The sequence below is a fragment of the Haematobia irritans genome, chromosome 4, assembly GCF_050003625.1.
Source record: "Haematobia irritans isolate KBUSLIRL chromosome 4, ASM5000362v1, whole genome shotgun sequence".
Taxonomy (NCBI): Eukaryota; Metazoa; Arthropoda; class Insecta; order Diptera; family Muscidae; genus Haematobia; species Haematobia irritans.
The window spans coordinates 124238755-124264942 of record NC_134400.1 but is presented as its reverse complement, the minus strand read 5'-3'; the positions used below and the strand labels follow the sequence as shown (position 1 = coordinate 124264942).

The following is a 26188-nucleotide window of genomic DNA, read 5'->3' as shown; positions in this document are numbered from 1 at the left end:
ATGCCTTCCCGGCGTACAGCCGGAAGTAGTGCGGCCAGCAAACGACGCAAACATTCTTTGGGCAATTTGCGTCGTGCACATCCAGCATCAGGCGCGACATGGAATGTGCAGGTGGTTCGTGGCAAAATGTCATCGAAGTGCCTGTGGCATGCTTGTCGTGCCCTGATTTTGGGTGTGACATTGCTGCTGCTTGGTGCGGGAATGGCAACATTAGGTAAGTATTTGGAATGTCTACAGCAAACTACAGGTGATGGGGGTGGTGTAGTGTAGAGCATAAGGTGTCCCACTTCATTTGCATAAAAACTAACGTCGTACATGATGATGGCCACTTGGTTTCTTTTTGTACACATACACACAACTTCAGCTTGTAGGATTTCATAACGACTTTTATGGAAAATATTGTTACGAAATCCTATGGATGAAACGCTTTTTCTCAAGATAGATTTATATAACTGAAGAAATGTTGAGCGATTTTTAAGCCTTCGTGTTGGGGGGTATATTAACTTTGTCATTCCGTTTGTAACACATCGAAATATTGCTCTAAGACCCCATAAAGTATATGTATATTCTGGGTCGTGGTGAAATTCTGAGTCGATCTAAGCATGTCCGTCAGTCCGTCCGTCCGTCTGTTGAAACCACGCTAACTTCCAAACGATCCGGTTGAAATTTGGTACGTGGTGTTAGTATATGGTCTCTAACAACCATGCAGGAATTGGTCCACATCGGTCCATAATTATACGTAGCCCCTCTGAGGGGTATATATAACTATAGACCGATATGGACCTAGTTTGGCATGGTTGTTAGCGGTCATATACTAGTACAATATACCAAATTTCAACTGAATCGGATAGAATTTGCTCGTCCAAAAGGCTCCAAAATCAAAATCTGGGGATCGGTTTATATGGGCGCTATATATGATTATGGACAGATATGGACTAATTTTTGCATGGTTGAGACCCTATATTTACACCACGTACCAAATTTCAAACGGATCGGATGAAATTTGCTTCTGTAAGAGGCTCCGCAAGCCAAATTTGGGGGTTGGTTTACTGGCAATACCATCCGACCTACATATAACAACTAATTACGACAAGTTTCAACTCGATAGCTTGTTTCATTCGGACTTCAACAGACGGGCGGACCATCCTATGGTGGAGGATATAAAAAGGTCTGTAGTTTATCTTAACTCAAATTTATTAATTTTTTTTATTTATTTGTTTATTTCTGTAGCCCAATGATTTTTTCCTCATTCCAAGAATGTCTCAAAACTATTATGAATTAAACGTGGGTATAAAGTTCAATGACCGTAGATATAAGTTCAATGCGAACTAAAGCAGAAGAAAATGATTCCCAGTAGTAAAATGATTTCGCGTCAATGATTTTTTTTTCTTTACTTCGAGTTTAGTGTTTCTTCTATGAGAGAATGTAATTTCGTAAATTGTGGACAAAACTCAGCTAAAACTGTCATTACCCGGTAATCTAGTAGGTAATCCTAATCAAAAAGAAATAACAACATATATAGCATTTTCACTTCAAATGAAACCTTTTACATTTCAAATGAAACCTTTTTCGAACCAAATGAATCCTTTTTCAAATCAAATGAAACCTTTTACAAATGAAATGAATCGTTTTTCAAATCAAATAAAATCTTTTTCATTTCAAATGAAACTTTTTTCAAATCAAATGAATCTTTTGAATTTTTAATGAAATTTTGAGACAGATTTTTATTCGAATTCATATATAGATGGTTGGGGTGTAAGTACTGTGTACATGAAGGAAACAAATGACATGGCTAAACAATTTATACTTTAAGACTGAACAAAGAAGACCAGCAAAAAAAAAAACGTAGTAAAAATCGCAATGATAATGTTCTTTGATATTTCAGTATTTTAGATTTCATTAAAAAAAAAAAAAACAAATAAGGAAAATCATAAAAAAATATTAACGTCTTCTAATTGTATCTTTACGTAAAGGAGTCTTAGATAACACTGACAACTATTTGATCGCAAATTCCACGTCTGCCGAGAAATGGATCAGTACATTTTTAAAATATTTTTTGGAAATTTCCATTATTTTTTTGTCCTTACTGTGTTTTATATCTGGTAAAATTCAGAAAATTTTAGTTTATTGCGAAAACATAGTAAAACAAAGAATTTTTATGTATCGTAATGTGAAAATTAGGTCCACCTCTAGAAAAACATTTTTGATGTACATTACGGATAATGACTTAGGAAGAACTTCCGGATTTTTTGCTGGGATATGAAAACTTTCCAAAAATAAGTTCGGATTTAGATATAGGTTCCGTACACAAAAAAAAAAATATTTTGACTTATAATGCCACCAAACCCTTGGTTTACAACTGACTTCAAAGAATTTTTTGTTTTATTTTTTAAATTTTGTATGAAAAATTATGTTACAATAGTTACTATAACTCATTATGGATTTTCGATTGGATGAAATTTACCATGAGAATATTAGATATCGGTTAGTAATAGTGACTTTAATTTAATTACCATACCTACATTCAATTAAAAACGAGCTTATATTTAAGAGGGCGTGCAATCGTAAATTAAGACTTGGATAGTCAATAATTTTAGTATTAGTTGAGTGTACAAATAAGAAAGTAACACATAATTCTTCAATGAAATAATTCTTCAAAAAGTGTATTGTTGCTTTTAGCGATATAACAATTCCTTTGAAAATAATATTGCGGGCTAATTATAAATTCATTCATTAAAAAAATTCCTTTGGTTTTACGAGGGCGGTTCGGAAACTTCTTAGCATATCAATGAAAGAGAATAGTTAGTTTTTCAAAAATATTTTTATTTTTCAATATAATCTCCTGAAACTTCAATACACTTCGTCCAACGTTTTTCTAGCAATTCTATCCCTTGATTAAAATAGTTTTCCTCAAGGTCTTCAAAATAGTGGTTTACAACTGTAATTGCATCTTTATTTGAGGTAACACGCTTGCCAGCAAGGAATTTTTTTAACAAGTAAAAGTCACAGGGAGCTAAATCAGGAGAATAAGGTGGGTGGTCATGCAACTCGTACTTTGATTCGTTGATTTTAGCCATTATTAAAACACTCTTGTACGCAGGTAAGTTGTCTTGATGAAAAATGATTTTTTGTGTTGTAAGTCAGGACGTTTTTCTCGAATTTGTACATTTAATTGATCCAAAAGGTTGCAATAGTACTTTGAATTTATTGTTTTACCCTTTTGCAGATAGTCAATCAATAAAATACCTTAGAAGTCCCAAAAAACCGTTGCCAGAACCTTACCAGCCAATTGAATTGTTTTTGCCTTCTTTGGGGCTCTTCCTTCAGCTTCAGTCTATTGTTTGGATTGTTCTTTTATCTCTGGAGTGTGCTGGATAGTGCTGGATCCATGCCTCATCAACAGTTATGAAACGACGCTTAAAATCAATTTTATTTCGCTTAAAACGATCCAAACAAGCTTGAGAAATTTTCATTCTTATGCGTTTTTGAAGAAAACTGTTTCACCTGTAGTTCTTCATGCAAAATTAAGTGGACTCGATCATTTGAGATGCCCATGGTAATAGCAATTTCACGCACTTTTATTCTTTGATCATTTAACACCATATCATGCACTTTGGCTGTTTTTAGACGTCCGCTACGTGGTTCATCTTCAATGCTTGTACGACCACGTTTAAATTCAGCAACCCAATTTTTTACTGTTGCATATGAAGGAGCACTTTCACCTAACACATTCATCATATCATTATGAATTTCTTGTCCCGATAAACCTTTTTTATGTAAATATTAAATTACAGCACGCATTTCTAATTTTTCCATTGTAAAAAATTGCGGATGCGACTTTTTTGAACACCTGTTTCTATATGAAGGAGTTGCCATAACAGAGATGGAAGTTTCCAAAAAACTTAAATTTTTTCTGTTTATACCGCGCTTTTTGTGCTAGGGTAAAAAGTTTCCGAACTGCCCTCGTAGAGATTCATTTGACTTGAAAAAAGTTTCATTTGAAATGGAAAAAGTTTCATTTGATTTGAAAAAGGTTTCATTTGGTTTGAAAAAGGTTTCACTTGATTTGGAAAAGGTTTCATTTGATTTGAAAAAGGTTTCATGTGATTTGAAAAAGGTTTCATTTAATTTGAAAAAAAGTGTCATTTGAAGTGAAAATGCTATAAATTGGAATCGCTTCATATGACATTTACATACGCATGTCCTAAGAGGAAAGTACTTCACCCCAAGCATACCTTCGGCCACGAAATAGGTTAAGTTAGGTTATGTGACAGTCAGCACGGTGGTGAACTTCTCTCCTATCACTGAGTGCTGCCCGATTCCATGTTAAGCTCAATGACAAGGGACCTCCTTTTTATAGCCGAGTCCGAACAGCGTTCCATATTGCAGTTAAACCACGTAGAAAAGCTTTGAAACACACAGAAATGTTACCTTTATTACTGAGGTGGGATAATCCACCGCTGAAAAACTTTTTGGTGTTCGGTCGAAGCAGGTATCGAACCCGCGACCTTGCGTACGCAAGACGGGCATGCTAACCATTGCACCACGGTGTCTCCCCTCGGCCACGAAATAAGTAGTGCATTTAAGGCATATGTTCACCAAATATGTAATCACTTATTTGTAGATAAACAAAGTCTTGGAAAATAACCACTTATTTTCTCAGGTAACCGTTGGTTAAGCTACTCTTGTAGTTTAGTCTACACAATGGTTTTAAAGCTGAGATCAAAACAACAAATATAAAAAAATAAAAAATAATGATATAGGCTCTTCTGTATCAGTAATAATTTAAACACAGTAATAATTTAATTTGTAACATGTTTGTCATACCAGCTTGCAAGCTTCAAGCAGTTCAATATTTCGAAGCAAAAATTTCGACAAAAAGAAAACGGAAATAAATATGAACCATCTTCATCATTTCTATATTTATAGGATATATTAACAAACCTAGTTTTTGCTGAGAAAGTAGAGTAGGTCATTATTTTTTTAAGAAACCCAAAGCATTGAGGGTTTCTTAAAAAAATGGAGTACAATTTAGTTCAATTTCCCCATAAAACAGTTTACTTTTTTATGTAGTTTGAAAGCTTGGAATCATAGTAAACTTTTTTGATTGAAAAGTCTTTCACGAGTTTTAAGACTTTCTAAGAAAAAAATATTTAATGGTATTTTTCATGACTTTCTATTCCCTCGTACAGGTTACTATGCGGATTACTTGTCCATAGGATCGGAATTGCGAGGAAATGCAACTGCGCGTGTAAAAAATGACCTCAAAGGTTTTCACCTTAATAACTTCTCTTATGTGGGACCTATTGTAATGGGCTTTGGTGGTTTTATTGTGGTGGCCTCATGTGTGATGACATTTGAGGCACGCGATTCTGCAGCCAAAGTGGTACCAGCTCGGTTTAGAGCTGGTGCTAATGGCAGTAAAATCACAGTACGTAGCAATCAAAGCAGTTCAGCATCCCAGAGACGAGCCATAGGTAAGACAATGTAAACTTCTCAAATCTTAGGATGCTAGCAGATAAATGTTAAAAATGAGTAGATGTTCTACAACCTGTTGCAGTATGTAAATCGTAGAATTTTTATTGTAAAACTGTGTCGTTGTTGTTGTTGTAGTACTTTACAATTTATCATTGCAAACTACGAGAATCGTTTTGATTTTTTCCCCATTAGGTATACAATATCAGACCACTCGGTGGGATCAACAATTTGGTGTTTTTCGATCTTCACCAGCCACCGAACAGCCACAAACAACTCCAGCGCCATTTGATCGTGAAGCACTGACGGCTGAACTTGTAAAATTTTCGAAAACTCTCAGGTATGTAGAGAACAACAACAATTGGCTTTATAACACATTCTCGTTATATTTTTGTTGCATTAATTTTAGTTTTAAAAAATTATTTCCACATATCGTTAAAATTAAACTCATTATATGATAGCTCGACGCGGAATTTTACTTGTTGTAAAAAAACATCGCCAATATATTTCTCTAAATGTACAGCCTATTTGCTGCAACTAAACCAATCAGTCCACTTTCGCAATGTCTTAGCATTTTGGAAAAGCATAATCCAACCCTTTTTGGTGTTCCGTCGAAACTGGGATTGAACCCAAGATGCTTTGTATGCAATGTGGGCTTGATAACAATAGATAAAAAAAGTAAATACGGACTTCAATTCAGCCGGAGCGAATCCTTAATACCTACAACCATGAATCAAATAATCCTTTCAAAACTCTTCGTCAGGCTACTAGAAAATATGTAGAATTTCTGATTGGTTGGATGACAGATACTCTGTCAAGCAAATATATGTACCAACATGGAAATCGGGAGACTTAACACATAGGAGCTATACCAAAACATTGGCAGATCCATATCATATTCGATACACCTATTTACTGACCGAAAATACCTCTAAATATTGAATTTCAGGCAAATCGGGTACAAATTGCGGTGCCTAGATACTCAAGAACTCAAATCGGGAAATCGGTTTATATGGGGGGACGATACGCCCCATATTCGTCTTACTTATGTGTGGATCCTAGTGTATCTAAACTTTTAAGTCTCACGACTGTCACCTCTGTTGCTTCCTTCATACTAATGTCTTTTGTGTTCATCACGGTTGCCACTCGAGCCAAAAATAATTTGAACAATATTTTACCAAAACTACCAAACAAAAAATGTTGTTAACATTTTATTTCTATAGAAAATTTGGTCAAAATATTATTTCTGTAGAAAATTTTATAATTTTTTTTTATAGAAAGTTTTCTCAATTTTTTTCTATAGAAAATTTGGTACACATTTTATTTCTATAGAAAATTTTGTCCAAATTTTATTTCTATAGAAAAATTGGTCAAAATTTTATTGTTGTAGAAAATTTTTTCAAAAGTTTATTACTATATAACATTTTGTCAAAATTTTAATTCTATAGAAAATTTTGTCATAATTTTTTTCTATAGAAAATTTTGTCAAAATTTTATTTGTATAGAAAGTTTTGTCAATATTTTTTTTATATAAAGTTTTGTCAACTTTTTTCTATAGAAAATTTCTTCAACATTTAATTTCTATAGAAAATTTTGCCAAAATTGTATTTTTATAGAAAATTTTATCAAAATCCCATTTCTATAGAAATTTTGGCAAAATTTTATTTCTATAGAAATTTTATCAAAATTTTATTTCTATAGAAAATTTGTACTCTTTTCCAAAATTGTACTCTTTTCCAAAATTGTACTCTTTTCCAAAAAAGCTACCCTTGTGGTTTAGTCAACGCAATGGTTTTAAAACTGAGATCAAAACAACAAATATGGTTGAAGTACAAACCAACAATAAAAAGCAAAAACGAATGAAGTAAGAGGAGGCACGATCAAAATAAACTCAGCCAACTGCACTCAAATTGATGATTTGACAGTGGCAAAGGAAAAGAGAGGTGTTTGTACAAAGATTTATTTAGGCACAGGCCAACTATCATAAACCTTTTTCCGGAAGGTTCGAGTGTGGTTCACTTTGGGTTTTGTGAACTATCTGAATTTATTCAGATAATTGGTTGATAGTTTTGCTGCAAGTAGAGGATGCTGATGAGGAATGTGGTAATTTCGAAACGTGCGTCCATCCAACCATCTTGCAGTCTATAGGGCGTTGCCCAAATAAATTTTACAAACATTATTTTCCTCTGCTGGTTAAGCTACTCTTGTATTTTAGTCAACGCAATGGTTTTTAAGCTGAGATCAAAACAACAAATAAAATTTTATTTCAGTAGAAAATTTTGTCAAAATTTTATTTCTATAGAAAATGGTGTCAAAATTTTATTTCTATAGAAAATTTTATCAAAATTTTATTCCTATAGAAAATTTTGTCAGAATTGTATTTCTATAGAGAATTTGTCAAAATTTCATTTCTATAGAAATATTTTTTATTTATATAGAAATATTTTATTTCTATAGAAAATTTTTTAAAAATTATGTTTCCATAGAAAATTTTGTAAAAATTTTATTTTCATAGAATTTTTTGTCAAAATTTTATTTCTATAGAAACTTTTGTCAACATTGTTTTCTATAGAAAATTTTTTCAAAATTGTATACTATAGAAAATTTGTCAACATTTTGTATCAATAGAAAATTTGTCAAAATTTTGTATCTATAGAATATTTGGCGAAAATTTTATTTCTAAAAAGTACCTCTTAGTCGAAGAGGAATATTTTGCTAAATCTACCAAAACATGTAATTTGATATTTATTCTAATTTGAGGGTTTCTTGCATAAATTATCAGCATAAAACTAATATTAAAAGTTTCTTCGAGCTATCTATAAACGAGGATTAATAAACGAAAAGGAAATATTCTGTAAATATATACATATATTTTGAATATCAAATCGTGTCTTTATGAAACGCTACCTACCAATCAAAATCAATTCGATCAACAATTACTACTACAAAACAATCAAATCAAAAAAATACAATCGAAATCAATACTCCTTCATCTCACTTCCAACTATCTAATCGAACATGTTTTGTTGCAAAATTATACAAAAATCAATTGCGATACCAATTAGTGCATCTGCTCGCTTTTCACCAAAAATGAGACGTCTCACCTACACTGGTTCTGTGCCAAATCTCTCCACTCATCATGTCTCACCACCCATCGCCTATTCCACTAATATATCACATTTACTTTCGCCGAATCACAAACCCCTGCTGTGGCTGGAAAATAAACGGCATCGAACGCATCGCCACCATCACCACCACCATCATCATAACCATCATAATAATCACCATAATCACCATTGTCAACGCCCTGCAACCAATTACTCCAATACCACAACTCCCACCAAAACTTCCGCCACCTCTGCCATCAATATCACATCAACCACGACGACCCTCAACAGTGGGCGTCAAATAAAAAATCGTGGAACACGTATTAGTAATAGTTTAATTCAAAGAGCCACTCGCGAGAGCACATCCTCGATCCAGTGTGCTCTACTGCAGCCGCCCCACAGCAAGTTGCAATGGCATCATGCCGCTTCCTTTGATGAAACTTGCCGCCTAGCAAATGACAAGCAACGTGAACGGGTAGCGGAGCGAACAAAACGTTCAGATACGGCAAAAAGACATGTGCTAGCACGCCAGAAACCCATAGAGCATGAGGAGGATAAACCCTCTGTATCAAGCAGTCCACTCGGTAATCGAAGGTAAACACTGGGCACAATTGATTCTATTTTCTTAAGGCAACTGTTTTGTGTGTTTCGTTGGCTTCCTTCATTTGATTGTTGTGTTTTCTTTTTTGATTTTCATTCCATTGCAGATGTTCTACCATGTCGGATTCATCTTATAGTGGCCGCTGGACGGTCCGTTGTGCTTCAATAGCAAGTCGAACATCAATAGTGAGTCGAGCTTCTAGTATAGATTCTAGACGTATACAAGTAGATTTACATAGTCCCGAAGTAATACCAAAATCTATTCTTCGCTCCCCGAAACGTTACAGCTCAGGACCATCAACCACGCCATCGGTTGAAAGGGAGTTTAGGTAAGTCAGCTTAAAAATTTACAACTCTTAAATGGGAATATTTGAACTTTTTTCGCTGAATTATTACACCCAAAGAAGGAATATGATCGCTCCAAGGTAGGTTAGGTTAGGTTAGGTTAAAGTGGCAGCCCGATTAAGATTCAGGCTCACTTAGACTATTCAGTCCATTGTGATACCACATTAACTAAAAGTACCTATTACATATGGGCACTTCTAGTTTTAACCGCTGAACCTTCTTGATTATTTTTCTTTGTTGAACCAACCAGATTGTTCCAAAAACAGTAGCAGACTGCTTAAGTTAACGTTTTCCAGATCCGCCAGTAATCTGAAGCTATATGCTCCTAAAAGTTGCTTGCGCTTTACACAAAATGCAGGACACTCACACAAGAGGTGTTTAATTGATTCTTTTTCCTCCGCATCATGACAGCTCATACAATAGTCATTATACTTCGCGCCAATAGTTTTTGCAAAATCGCCTATCAGGCAGCGACCCGTTATAGCAGATATCAGGAGTGATATCTGACGTCTCGAGAACATTAGCATATCTAGTGTGCGGTTTAAGTTGAAATGGGGCCATATTTGCTTGGTGTCGTTACAACCCTTGCAATTCTCCCATCGAACATTTGCCATCATAACAGCCTTCTCACGCAGCATGAGCTTGCAGGTAGCTAGGGGCATACCAACAAATTCTAGTTCCCCTGGAATATGTAAGGTAGTCCCTAGCCTTGCCAACTCATCCGCTTCGCAGTTCCCCGGTATGTTCCTATGGCCAGGCACCCATATTAGGTGAATATTGTACTGCTCAGCCATCTCATTGAGAGATTTGCGGCAGTCGATGGCCGTTTTCGAGTTGAGGAACACAGAGTCCAAGGATTTTATTGCAGGTTGACTGTCTGAGTATATATTAATGCCCACATTTTTTGGAACATTACTTCTCAGCCAATTCGCCACCTCTCTTATTGCTAATATTTCAGCCTGAAAAACACTACAGTGATTAGGTAATCTTTTCGCTATTCGAAGTTCCAGATCATTAGAATATACTCCGAACCCCACTTGTCCATCCAATTTGGAGCCATCAGTGTAGAAATCTATATATTCTTTATTCCCCGGGGTCTGTGTGCACCACGCCTCACTGTTGGGGATTAGAGTCTCAAACTTTTTGTCGGAAAGTGGACTCGCCAAAGTGTAATCCACTACGTTAGGCACATCTGGCATTGTTTTGAGGACAGAACTGTGACCGTAACCTTTTTCCGACCACAGCGATAGTTCGCGCAACCGCACAGCCGTTGTTGCAGCTGACTGTTTGGCCAAAATGTCTAAAGGCAATAGATGCAGCACGACATTAAGGGAATTTGTTCCTGTCTTGCTGAATGCGCCTGAAATACACAAACACGCCATACGCTGAACTTTATCTAAACAAGTCGGTTTCTGAAGTGCCGGCCACCAGACTACAACACCATATAGCATTATAGGTCTAACCACTGCCGTGTATAGCCAATGCACAATTTTTGGTTTCAGTCCCCACTTTTTTCCTATTGCCTTTTTGCACGAGTACAAAGCTACAGTTGCCTTTCTCGCCCTTTCTTCAATATTAAGCTTAAAGTTCAGCTTCCTGTCCAAAATAACGCCAAGGTATTTTGCACATTCACCAAAGGGAATTTCAATACCCCCTAAGGAAATAGGCCTAACCGTGGGAGTTTTGCGATCGTTGCAGTACATGACTAATTCTGTCTTTGCAGGATTTACCCCAAGACCATTGTCTTTCGCCCATTTCTCAGTCATCCGGAGGGCCCTCTGAATAATATCTCTGATTGTGGATGGGAATTTTCCCCTGACTGCCAGAGCCACATCATCTGCGTATGCCACCACTTTTATCCTTTCTTTTTCTAGAGTAACCAGAAGGCTATTTATAGCAACATTCCAAAGAAGAGGTGATAGGACTCCTCCTTGGGGAGTGCCTCTGTTCACATACCTTTGTATGTTTGCTTGTCCTAGTGTGGCTGAAATACGTCTCTTCATTAGCAGTTCGTCTAACAGCCTGAGTATACATGGATCAACATTCAGAGTTGTCAGTCCATTTAATATCGAGCTCGGATGGACATTATTGAACGCCCCTTCGATGTCTAGAAACGCCACGATTGTGTATTCTTTGACAGATAGTGAGCTTTCAATAAAGCTGACTAGTTCATGTAGTGCGGTCTCAGTAGACCTGCCCTTCGAGTATGCATGCTGTCGTTTCGAGAACAAACTTGAATCGATGCTAGTTCTAAGATAAATATCTATCATCCTCTCCAGAGTCTTAAGTAGGAATGAGGATAAGCTGATTGGTCGGAAATCCTTCGCCCTCGAGTGAGAGGCTTTTCCCGCTTTAGGTATGAAAACGACTTTTGTTTCCCTCCACTTTCCTGGGATATATGATAAGTTGATACATCCTTTATATATCACCGACAACCAGGGGATAATTTTGTCAGTTACAGCTTGTAACTCCGCCGGAGTAATTCCATCAGGTCCAGGGGATTTGAATGGTCCAAAGCTATTTAGCGCCCATCTTATTCTAGTTTCCGATACAATTTCCTCGACAGGAAACGACCGCTGAGCAACTGTGGCACCGCCAGTACATGGTTCAACCGTCTGATTTCCAGGAAAATGTGTGTCCAATAGTACCTCCAGCGTCTCCTTACTGGACGTTGTCCAATTGCCCTCCGATGTTTTAATGAAACCTGGAGCGGAGTTGGTGGATGCTAGAACCTTCCGTAGTCTGGAAGCCTCGGACGTATTCTCAATACTGCTGCAGTAAGCATTCCAAGAGTTATGCTGAGCCTTTCTCAGTTCTCGCTTGTATCCTCTCAGATTCTTCTTGTAAGCGTCCCAGTCCTCAGGGGCTCTGGTGGACTTTGCCTTGTTAAAGAGCTTCCTGCAGGATTTCCTCATATTACTTAATTCCGTAGACCACCATGGTGGTCGATGTTTCCCCCTTGGCTTTCCTCTAGGGCATGCAGCTTTCAGTGAGATGTTGAAGGCCTTAGTAATCCGCTCCACTGCGTGTTCGATATCTTGCACATTTCTCATATTTGTCTCTGTTATTTCCGGTATCATCATATTGAACGATTCCCTATACCTATTCCAGTCAGCTTTCCTAACATTTGGCGGAAATATGATCTTGGTGATATGAACATCAAATTTGAAACTGATGTAGCGATGATCTGAGAAGCTGTGTTCACTTAAAACCTGCCACTCAGATATCATTTCATTTAGTTCTTGCGAGGCCAAGGTGATGTCCAAAACCTCTTGCCTGTTTTTAGTGACAAAGGTTGGGACATCTCCCTTGTTGCAAACTACCAGATTAGTACGCAAAATAAACTCTATTAGCGACTCTCCCCTTGCATTAGTATCACTACTTCCCCATATACTATGATGTGCATTCGCATCGCATCCCATAATGAGTTTCGCCTTTGTTTTCAGTGACTCCTCCACTAAGGTCTTAACGGCATATGGAGGCATCTCCCTGTCATGTCCCATGTAGACCGAAGATACCCAATATTTGCATTTGGCTATTTCTAAACTTGCAACGACAGTGTCTGTATTGCACATTGAGGGAAGCAGAAACAAATTGAGCTCGTTTTTAGCAATTATACAGGCTCGATTTACATCATTACCAGTATACTGCAATAGTTTGAACCCCGGAGTACTTAATTCACATATTTTGTTTTTGTAAACATATGGTTCTTGAATAAGAACTATATCTATGTCCCCTTTCATCAGGAGAACTTTTAAGGCAGCACATGCAGCCTTACAATGATGAAGATTTATCTGGAGGATCCGTAGGACCATCGAGATTTTCAACAACCGTCACATCAGCCGCTTCGATCGAGTCATCAAGAATGTCCTCTTCAGAGATATCGGTGACTCTCGCAATAAGGTAGGTTAGGTTAGGTTAGGTGGCAGCCCGATGTATCAGGCTCATTTCGACTATTCAGTCCATTGTGATACCACATTGGTGAACTTCTCTCTGATCGCCCCAAACATGTTTCAATATTATCAAAAATATTGTTTTCCCACCAAATAAAAAATGTTTGACAGATATATAATTTTCGACAAAATAACATGGTTGGGACAAAAAAATTACATATTCCCATAAGCGTAGGAAGGCCTCTGGGGAGGGGGCTTAGACCCCCCCCCAGAAAAATTTTAGCCCCCCCCCAGAATTTGAAAACCTATTTACGATTTTACATTTTTATAAGAATTAAACAAGTATATACTCGTACAACGCACAAAGTTCCACTAAAGACTTTCATGCACAATCGAATTACATGGGTTGTGGTAGAAGTCTGATATTTATGAAATAAAGCTGTGGTTGAACTTATGATTTAGTTGAATAAAAAATAGTAATTGATATTAAAACTATTCTTTCATAAATTAATATCTTAGTAATGCTGCAAAAAAAGCGTCGCCAAAAAAGAAGTGAAAATGTTCTTTGTTGGTCTGGAAGTGGTACAAAATTGGCGGAGAAGCGATGAATGTAATATTTATAAACTTGTCATAGAACGAATGTCCACCGTTTCAATTATTTTTTTTTTTTTTCAAATATTATCGATTTTTCTATAATGGATTTTGCATTTTTGTGGCAAAATTTGAATAATGTGTACCATTTTATTTATTTTTACTCTTTTTTTAAACTATTTGAAAAAAGAAAACAAAAAATTACGCATTAAAATATAAAAAAATTAAGTAGAAAAACTCCCTGTGTAGTTAAAATAGTTATCTTCTTTGTGAAGACATACTTGGAAGTGCTTTTAAAATTGTGCCTTTAGTACAACTCCTAATTTTTTGCTGGGAAAAGTGTGGAACTACCCTACGGGAAATGGATCAACCACAGAACTGGTACAGGACTAGTCCCTGGTGTGTATGGACCAGTCCCAGTTCCGATCAAAACGTTTGTCATTGACGGAGTAAACTTACATTTTAGGACGCGTCTTGGACTCATCCCAAAGGACACGACCTGGGACAATTTAGCAGGAGCAACCCATAAACAGGTCCTCAGGAACCAGTCTCGGACAATTTGGGTCCTAATCGAACCCGAAATGAAAAAAAAACTTTTGAAATATGTCGAACAAAAGGTTATTCTGATAATTTTATTTCACTAAATGTGAAAATTGCAACAAACTGGAGCAAAGGTACCAGTTCTGTGATAGGTCCGTCAGTGGCAATTTGCACCGATTTTTCGTAGGGTACTTTTAGTTGCTTTATTATAAATTGATTGTCGAGTTATTTTGATGTCTATTTTTTTATTCAATTTTATGAAATAAAACATTAGTTGAACCTATAAGTTCAGTCTATAAAGCTTTAGCTAGGGGGGCTATAGCTCCCCCTAGGAAACTTGTCTAGCTACGCTAATGCATATTCCCCGTGAAAAAGTAACATTATACTATTGAAATATTTCTTTTCTGCGGGGTACACGCAGATGTTAGCCTGCTTTAAGGAGTATAATATCAGCTTCTGTTGAACATAAATCTCCTCTCAATAATGATGGTAATATTTCTGGGCCTAAAAACAAAACATATTTGGTCATGTTTAACGAAATCTTTTAATGGTTAAAACCATGCGTTTTGTCTTTGTGAAAAGAGTTTTCTGGCCGATCAAAAACCTGGTGACAATAAGCATCTAAACAGTCATTAAGTACTACAAGCATGTTCTACACTCAAAAAACAGTAAACTAGTATGGACCAATTTTTGCATGGTTGTTAGAGACCATATATCAACACCATGTACCAAATTTCAACTGGATCGGATGAATTTTGCTCCTCCAAGAGGCTCCGCAAGCCAAATCTGATCGTCGGTTTATATGGGGGCTATACGTAAAAGTGGTTCGATATGGCCCATTTTCAATACCATCCGACCTACATAAATAAAAACTACCAAGTGCCAAGTTTCACGTCGATAGCTTGTTTCGTTCGGAAGTTAGCGTGATTTCAACAGACGGACGGACGGACATGCTTAGATCGACTCAGAATTTCACCACGACCCAGAATATATATACTTTATGGGGTCTTAATGGGGAATGACAAAGTTAATATACCCCCTATCCTATGGTGGAGGGTATAAAAAGAAGTATATAGATTAGGTTAGGTTAAAGTGGCAGCCCGATTAAGATTCAGGCTCACTTAGACTATTCAGTCCATTGTGATACCACATTAACTAAAAGTACCTATTACATATGGGCACTTCTAGTTATAACCGTTGAACCTTCTCGATTATTTTCTTCTGTTGAACCAACCAGATTGTTCCAAAAACATTAGCAGACTGCTTAAGTTAACGTTTTCCAGGTCCGCCAGTAATCTGAAGCTATATGCCTCTAAAATTTGCTTACGCCTTACACAAAATGCAGGACACTCAAGAGGTGTTTTATTGATTCCTTTTCCTCCGCATCATGACAGCTCATACAATAGTCATTATACTTCGCACCAATATTTTTTGCAAAATCGCCTATCAGGCAGCGGCCCGTTATAGCAGATATCAGTAGTGATATCTGGCGTCTCGAGAACACTAGCATATCTAGTGTACGGTTTAAGTTTAAATGGGGCCATATTTGCTTGGTGTCGTTACAACCCTTGCAATTCTCCCATCGAACATTTGCCATCATGACAGCCTTCTCACGTAGTAAGAGATTGCAGGTAGCCAGAGGCATACCAACAGATTCTAGTTCCCCTGGAATATGTAAGGTAGTTCCTAGCCTTGCTAGCTCATCTGCTTCGCAGTTCCCCCGTATGTTCCTATGGCCAGGTACCCATATTAGGTGAATATTGTGCTGCTCAGCCATCTCATTGAGAGATTTGCGGCATTCGATGGCCGTTTTCGAGTTGAGGAACACAGAGTCCAAGGATTTTATTGCAGGTTGACTGTCTGAGTATATATTAATGCCAATATTGCTTGGAGCATTACTTTTCAGCCAATTCACCACTTCTCTTATTGCTAATATTTCAGCCTGAAAAACACTACAGTTATCAGGTAATCTTTTCGCTAGAACTTTAGAATATACTCCGAAACCCACTTGGCCATCCAATTTGGAGCCATCAGTGTAGAAATCTATATATCTTTTATTCCCCGGGGTCCGTGTACACTAGGTAGGGTCACGGCCTAAGGCAAAAAAAAAAAGTTGATGCAGTCACCCCCCAGTTTTGTACCATATTTGAAGACAATTTCAGAACACGAAAACTTTTGTTTTTCCGTGCACCCTACGACCCCCCGAAATACAATTTACTGTGCTGTGTCGTCATTTGAAGTCCGATCGAAAAGAAACGCATATCGTTGTTCATGGTTGATCAGGGGCTATATTTCGTGCATTGGTCATTTTTGACTCCGACGTCAAATTTGATTTTTAATTTTTTTATTTCGCTTCGTATACCCCTATGATGCCCATTTCTTATAACCATTATAAAGATCTTATCAAAATATGAAACTTTTGCTTTGGAAGTATTTAATTATATTCATAAACAAAAAAGTTACAGAGATTTTAAAAAGTCAATAGGTCACCCTACACCATCAAATAGCTTTTGCTGTGTTGTCATGATATCCGATCGAAACCACATGCACATCGTTATTCACATCTACGAAATTAATTTGAAAGGTATTTAATATACACAAACTGTTTATCTGTAAATTTCTAACCGTATCATTGTATACATACTCGTTGTGTGCACTATGGCATTTTCAGCGTTATGCAAAGTGCATGTGTTTTTGCTAGAACAATTTGAGAACAGTAGGCTCTCAAATTGTTCTAGCAAAAAATCTAACAAACACTTTCGCTACATGATTTCTTAAGTCTGTCCATATTTTTGTGAGAGAAGGCTGTTAATAGTATTTGAAAAAAGTGAAAACAAAATGAAATTCGAAGCTCGGGTTATCGACAAAACTAAATTACCAACAAATCATCAAGTTATTGAATTCCTTTTATATTTAAAGAAAGCAGGTTAAAAATGAATCTACTAGTCATGTTACAGACGATAAACGATTGGGTTATATAATATCCAAAATTAAAAGTCGCCAACAACATAGTAAACTTGATTCTAGACAGGATTTGTTATAAATTAATTCTAAAAAGTTGTTAGCCGCATAATAAAATTGTACAATTAATAAACATGAAATGTACTCAAATCAAATACAAATCTAATCTAATATTTTCTTGTTTAAAGTATTTACTCATGTGACAACATTGCTCACCATTGTGAAGATGACAAGAAAACGCAAAAAAAAATACGGCGTAGTCAGATGTTGAAAGGCAGAAATTTAACCAATGTGTAAGCAGCATAACGATCTTCGTAATTTTCCACAATTCCGTTACCACTTACTTTTATTGTTAGATTGATTGTTAGATTTTAAAACAGTAGGCTCTCAAGTTGTTCAAGCAAAAACACAAGAACTTTGCATAACGCAGAAAATGCCGTAGTGCACACAACGAGTATGTATACAATGATACGGTTAGAAATTTACAGATAAACAGTTTGTGTATATTAAATACCTTTCAAATTAATTTCGTAGATGTGAATAACGATGTGCATGTGGTTTCGATCGGATATCATGACAACACAGCAAAAGCTATTTGATGGTGTAGGGTGACCTATTGACTTTTTAAAATCTCTGTAACTTTTTTGTTTATGAATATAATTAAATACTTCCAAAGCAAAAGTTTCATATTTTGATAAGATCTTTATAATGGTTATAAGAAATGGGCATCATAGGGGTATACGAAGCGAAATAAAAAAATTAAAAATCAAATTTGACGTCGGAGTCAAAAATGACCAATGCACGAAATATAGCCACTGATCAACCATGAACAACGATATGCGTTTCTTTTCGATCGGACTTCAAATGACGACACAGTACAGTAAATTGCATTTCGGGGGGTCGTAGGGTGCACGAAAAAAAAAACTTTTAGTGTTCTGAAATTGTCTTCAAATATGCTACAAAACTGGGGGGTGACTGCATGAACTTTTTTTCGCGACCCTATCTAGTGTACACCACTCCTCACTGTTGGGAATTAGAGTCTCAAACGTTTTGTCGAAAAGTGGTCTCGCCAAAGTGTAATCCACTACGTTAGGCACATCTGGCATTATTTTGAGGACCGAACTGTGACCGTAACTTTTTTCCGACCACAGCGATAGCTCGCGCAACCGCACAGCCGTTGTTGCAGCTGACTGTTTGGCCAAAATGTCTGAAGGCAATAGATGCAGTATGACATTAAGGGAATTTGTTCCTGCACGCTCACAAAAAATCGCTTCTGTAACATATACTCCCAAACATATTTTGCTTCAAGCATATACATTTTTGGGTATTGCCCAAACATTTATATGTTTGATCTCTTCCAATATATAATATGTTTGAAAGCATATTGGTCTAAACAATATATGTTTGGGTAGTCTAAGTTCCACACATTTTGTATTTTTGCATCCAAATTCAATAATGTTGTCTTCCAAAAAACAATATGTTATTATGTGAACATATAATATGTTTGGAAGCATTTTGCACCCAAAAATATATGCTTAAAAAAATTCTCCCAAACAATATTGTGCTCAAAATTTTATTTATTTATTTATATATTTACAATCATAATGAATTATGAAAATAAACAGGTAAAATAGGTGCTAACAACATAGGTTTTCGACCTGAATGCTCAAAATTTTGTTTCTGCCTAATTGTATATTCCCCCACATCTTTCTCACTTCCACGAGATTTTTTAGTTCTTAGCACCTTTTTCTGTAATACAAACATTGTATTATATATATTCAATTATATGATTTTTTTTATTTTAATTTTACCTTTTGCCGGACGGGGATTCGAACAGCGGACCGCACAGTTTGTAAGGATCAAAGAAGTAGCTGATCAATTGCCCAAGGAAAAATAAAATGTTAATTTTGTAATAACAAGCAACAACCACCAACTTAATTCAATATCGCTCCCTGTTAAATAGCGCTCCAAGCTACTAAACACATATATGTTTATAGGCTATTTCTAAATTAATATATGTTTGCATCCAAGCATATTATATTTACAAACATTTTATGTCCCAAACATAATATGTTCTAACATATTAACATATATGTCCCAAACATGTTATGCTAGTTTATGAACATTATATGCTTGCACTCAAAAATATTGTGTTTAAAAATTTGTGTTCCAAACATATAATGTTTATAGCCAAACATATGAAAAACAGTCTTTCTCATCCGTGTGTCTTGCTGAATGCACCTGAGATACACAAGCACGCCATACGCTGAACTTTGTCTAAACTTGTTGGCTGGTGAAGTGCCGGCCACCAGACTACAACACCATATAGCATTATAGGTCTAACCACTGCCGTGTATAGCCAATGCACAATTTTTGGTTTTAGTCCCCACTTTTTCCCTATTGCCTTTTTGCACGAGTATAAAGCTACGGTTGCTTTCCTCGCCCTATCTTCGATATTAAGCTTAAAGTTCAGCTTCCTGTCCAAAATAACGCCAAGGTATTTTGCACACTCACTAAAGGGAATTTCAATACCCCCTAAGGAAATGGGCCTAACCGTGGGAGTTTGCGATCTTTGCAGTACATGACTAGTTCTGTCTTTGCAGGATTTACCCCAAGACCATTATCTTTCGCATATTTCTCAGTCATCCGGAGAGCTCTCTGTATAATATCTCCAACTGTTGATGGGAATTTTCCCCTGACTGCTAGCGCCACATCATCTGCGTATGCCACCACTTGTATCCTTTCTTTTTCTAGGGAAACCAGATGATCTTTTATAGCAACATTCCAAAGAAGAGATGATAGAACTCCTCCTTGATAGAACTCCTCCTTGAGAAGTATATAAGAAGTGATTCAAATTCAGTGCAACAGCTGTTAAATTGGTAGACATCCGTTCTATCAAAAGCCAATGTTATATTCATCGCTTCTGCGACAATTTTGCACCACTTCCGGATCCAAAAAGAACATTTTCACTACCTTTTTGGCAACGCTTTGTTTGCTGGGGAGTAGCAGTGATGTCTGTCCATCCATCACGCTAACTTCCGAACGAGGTTAGCAAATGGACCAAATCGGATGACTTTTAGCAATCGTCCCCATTTAAACAGCTCCCCAGATTTGAGTTCTGCAGTCTCTTGGAGGAGCAAATTTCATTCGAGACTATTGAAATTTGGTACGTGATGTGAGTATATGGCATAAAACAACTTTGCAAAAGTTGTAAACCATGAAAACCCATCCCCGGAGTTGATTTCCGGATTGATTGAAATTTGGTACGCGATGTTAATATATGCATTCATGCATCAAATTCTCCATAACGGTCTTTAATTATATAGTCCCATATAAACTAATCCTCTCGGAGGAACAAAATGCACAAGGATCGGTTGAAATTTAATGGATGATGTTAGTTTATGCCTTCTAACCCTAAAAAATTTTGTTCATATCGGTTCCTAATTGTATATAGCCCGATTTAAACCGATACCCAAGATTTGACTTGTAACTTCATGCACCGAAAGAATATTCTTCGTAAAAAGAATAAAAATTTTCGTGAAAAGTATGAAATTTGTCATTGTTTTACAACCTTTAAAAGTATGAAATATTTCGTTCTTTTTACGAAGAAAAGTTCTTAGAAATTTTTCGTAGTTTTTAAGAAACAACTTCTTACTTTTTATGAAAAAGTTGCATACTATTTATAAAAGAATTTCGTTCTTTTTATGAATTTGCTTCGTACTATTTACGAAAATTTTTCATACTTTTTATGAAATTGTTACGTACTTTTAATGAAACAATTTCGTACTCTTTAAATTTTCGTACTTTTTGTGAAAAATGTTCGAACTTTTATAAAAAACAAGTAAGTAAATTAGAAAGTCGGGCGGGGCCGACTATATCATACCCTCAACCACCCTTTCTGAATTAGTAAACATAAGCATTTGTGGGGTAACATTGATATAGGTCTGGGAGATAAACCGCAGTTGCATATTTAAAAAAAATTAAGGGGTACATGTTTATGGGTGCTTTGTATCAATCTGACTATAGCTCATAGTCAGTGTTGCCTGGGAAAATATTCGGTTTACCCTACAAGGACAAAAAAAGTTCCCTACTTTCCCATTCATTCCCAAACAATTTTCCCAACAATATTTTTAGTTAAATTGAAACAAATTTTACAAAACAAAAATGATTCTAAGTACTTTATTATATTAAAACATGAATATGCAACGTATATAACTTAGAATATAAATTTGTATTACCACCACGGTTGCCACAGTTGGTAGAATTCTACCCAAAATTGTATTTTTTTTTTTTAAATCTCTATAAAAATAAAATTTTGGAAAAATTTTCTATAAAAAAATTGACAATAAATTCTATAGAAATAAATTTTTGAGAAAAAATTTCATAGAAATAAAATTTTGAGAAAAATTTTTATAGATATAATATTTTGAAAAAAAATTCTATAGAAATGCAATTTTGACAAATAAAATGTTGACAAAATTTTCTACAGGAATAAAGTTTTGACAAAAATTTCTATCGAAATATTTGTTTGGTAGATTTGTGGTAATCTTCAAATTTTGTTAGATTTTGTTGGCACGAGTGGTAACTGTTGTAAGCACACACTCTTAAAGATCAAGCCTTGCCGGCTTCTAATTTCCTCCTCTAGAGCCACCAAAATTTAAAATTATTACAAAACGTGTTGAGTGAAAATGTCCCTACAAGACGCTAAATATTAGAAAAACCCTACATATAGGGAATTTCCTCTACTTCTAGCAACACTGGCTGTAGTTGATATTGCACCTACGGAGTTAGTATGCCACTAATATTGAGCCCATTATTAAAAAAAAGAGAAAATCGTTCAATTAGTGTGGGTAATAAATCCAAATTTGTAAAAATCGAGCAATATTCTTATGTAAGAGCTACAAGTTCGTATAAATACGATCGGCTAGTACATCAAAATTTGAAATTTGAGTAACATTGGTTAACAAATAAAAGTATTATGGCTAAATTTGGGAAAATCGAGCGATGCATACATATGGAAGCTATATCTAAATATGAACCAATTTGCATAATATTTTGCGGGTTTTATTATTTCCACAAAAGGTTACCTTGTACAAAATTTGAGTAAAATCAGTTAAGAAATGAGGCCTGTATGGTCAAACATAAAGTTGTTAGGGGCGAATTTTTCAAAATCGGACGATACATATATGGGAGCTATACTACATTTGAACCGATTTCGATGAAATGTTGCACATATAGTTAGTACTATAGAGGACTGGATCTAGCCAAGTTTGAGTAATATAGGTTAGTAAATAAAGGTTCTATGGCCAATTTTGGAAAATCGGGCTATACATATATATGCGAGCTATATCTAAATCTGAACCAATTTCGATGATTTTTTGCACATATAGTTAGTGCTATAGAAGATTACATTTAGCCAACTTTGAGTAAGATCGCTTGATAAATAAGGGTTCTATGGTCAAATGTAGAAAAATCGGGCGGTGCATATATATGGGAGCTATAGCTAAATCTGAACCGATTTCGATGATTTTTTGCACATATATTTATTGCTGTAGAGGATTACATTTAGCCAACTTTGAGTAAGATCGGTTGATAAATAAGGGTTTTGTGGTCACATTTGGGAAAATCGGGCGATACATATATATGGGAGCTATATCTAAATTTGATCCGATTTCTTCCAAATTCAATATCGTTCGTCCTAGTGCCCAAAAAACTACCTACACCAAATTTCATCAAAATCAGTTAATAATTGCGACCGGAATCCTGTGAACAACAAATACATGGACAGACGGACGGACACCAAGCGCTAGATCGACTCAGGAGGTGATTCTGAGTCGAACGGTATATATTTTATGGGGTCTAAAATCAATATTTCTGGTAGGCACATTTTTTGGCAGATAAAACTTATTATACCCTGACCACTATGTGGTTTAGGGTATAAAAATTTATAGTCCAACGTACATTTTGTTGTAGTAACAGTTTGAAAAATGCCATCACTACTTTTCGTCTTAAGTTTTTGAATAGCTTTTACTTTGGTTGCTTTACTTTTTTTATTCATGGCATGCTGTCACTCAAATGAGTAGTAGCATAGACATGCATTAAAAAATTGAATAAAGGAATGCACTCAAGCACATTATCAAAGACAATTTTATGTCGCATACGGAAAGTTTGCAACTTCAATGAAACTTCTTCGTTATTTCAAAGAAAATATTTCGTACTTTTTATCTATAAATTTTAATACAGAATGTTTCGTAAAATATTCGTAAAAACTTCTTCACAAAAGTCATGAAATTTGAAGAAAGTTTCGTACGAAATTTTTACGAAGAAAAGTTAATGTAGAATATTTCGTAGACGTTTCGTATATTCGTAAAATATTCTTCGTAATGAAGAATTCACGAAGAATAGTTAATGAAGAATTCTTCGTAAAATTAACGAAGAGAATTATTTCGGTGTGGAGAAACAAATATAATCCGATCCAGTTTGAAATCTTTTTATTCCTCTCCTCTATATAAATCGATTAAGAAGTAAAGTGGCTGATTGTAGGTATGTCATCTGCCTTTTTATCTAACATGGACTGTATATGGACTAAATTACACTTTAGAAAACATTATAAGGAGTTCTAAGATACCTTGTTATCGGAAATGGGGATCAGCTGGGGATCACAGTTTTCAGTACTCATTTATACGCAATCCATGGTTGAGAGTCATAAGAATCGGTCGAACTTTTGGCCATATTGTTCAAAAGTTTTAAGATACCTTGAGTTATGCGGCAATGTTGGCCACAACATAAGTACTTTGATGTAAACCCTTAATAAAACTTGGTACAAATTTCATGGTTAGGTCTGGCCGAAATTTCGGCCATATATACTTATTGTATTTACAAATTTTTAGTTTGAGTGGAACTCACATTTTTAGCACATTATTTTTAAGTGCAAGTACATAATGTTCATAAACTAGCATGATATATACGTTAATATGTTAGAACATATTATGTTTAGGACATAACATTCTTTTAAATATAATATGTGTGCATGGAAACATCTATTAATTTAGAAATTTCCTATAAACATATATGTGTTTAGAAAGATAGACAGAGAGAGTATGCTGCAAGTAAAGAAATGGATGTAACCAATTGGCACCTTAAAAATATATACACACAAAGAAAGTTTCACTAAAAGTTTTTTTTCTACCATTCTATTCCTAAAGAGAAACATAATATGTTTGAACAAAGCAAACAATACTTTTTTTATCAATCCTGAAAACTACAGAAGCGATTTTTTATGAGAGTGTACATGGTCGGGAAAGTCATGCATCTCTTTTTCGTGACTGTTGAATTTTTTTTGACTTTTTTTGACACCACTTATGGAGAAATTTACAAGGCTGAAATACTAAACTATGTCATCAGCATTACATTTGTCTTTACTTATCTCTGAACAACATATCCGATATTTTGTCAGAATTTATTGTTAATTTGATATATTGAATGATAAATTAGATCAATTTCCCAACTAACTCTGTATAAAGTCTCTGGTACTAAAAAGTTCCATATTTTGTATTTTTGTTCTATTTTCTACAGAAGTCAACTATCCGTATGTTCCGAACCACCTGCCCCCATACGTCAACTGTCTGGTCAATCCAGTTTGGAACCATGTTTACCCGAAGAGGGCATAGAACATTTCGATGACTGCCTGCAGGTTAAAAAACCCGAATCCATTTCATCCCTCACCACATCACCTACGACCATTAATCCAGTCGATCCTCCACCTCCAACACCTCATGCTAATGATATTAGCATGAAATCACCCAGCCGGCCTGGAATTCTTAAAAAGCCTAGACCAGATTCTTTACCCCTAATGGGAAATGCTGCTCTTTTGGAATTAAGTAAACCGCCACTACATCAGGAACGTCTAAAGAATCTTCAGCGTAGTCTCTCCTCACGTACTCATGATAGGCCTCGACCTGTGAAACCGGTCGAACATGATGATTCCATATTTTACATTAGATCGGATCATCATAATAACGATTTTTTCGATTCGGAAAAGGTTATCAATGAGAGGCGTTCAACACTGCTGAAAGCAGATAGTGAAACAGCTTTGGCTGAGCGTAAACAGAGTTCACTTTCAATACCCGAAAGGATTCTAGAGCAAACCAATTCGTCAGCAACGGGAGAAGCTGAAGAGGACGACGAAGCCAAATCACCCGATGATACAGTCTTACAAATTGAAGAGGAGTGTCATGACAAAGCAGCGGCTCCGCAATCCCAGGGTACCTTAGAAAATGTCTAGACTTTCAAAAAGAGCCTAAGCAAGGGTCATAAGGGATAGTCACTAAAACGCAATAACAGAATTTTCTTTAGAAAAGAAAAACTTGATTTACTTTACAACTAAAAGTTGTGTAGACAACCTAAGTACATCCACATATTCATTTTTTCATCCCATCACACTCTCGAAAACCCCTATCATTCCTCCTTTACGCTCTTAAGTATAGACCCACCAAGCACCTACATCACTACTGGGGCAATAAGTGTTAAGCATCCCTTTTTAGAGAAAATGTTAAACAATTAAAGTTATTTTAGGTAAGTGTTCTAAGTGTATTTGTATAGATTTAATGTTATATAATTCATAGTGATACACGCACACACATAAACACAAACAAAGATATCCCCTCACAATAATGA

The 26188-nt window shown here is 35.7% G+C and overlaps 1 protein-coding gene across 1 annotated transcript; it reads left to right on the top strand.

The window, feature by feature from the left end:
* LOC142235760 (uncharacterized) lies at nucleotides 1–25796 on the top strand. Its single transcript, XM_075307018.1, has 7 exons — nucleotides 1–214; nucleotides 5193–5477; nucleotides 5671–5815; nucleotides 8541–8747; nucleotides 8853–9176; nucleotides 9290–9511; nucleotides 25088–25796. The coding sequence occupies exons 1-7, from the start codon at nucleotides 1–3 to the stop codon at nucleotides 25794–25796; spliced, it is 2106 nt and encodes a 701-aa protein (XP_075163133.1).
* Nucleotides 25797–26188: the final 392 nt, after the last annotated feature.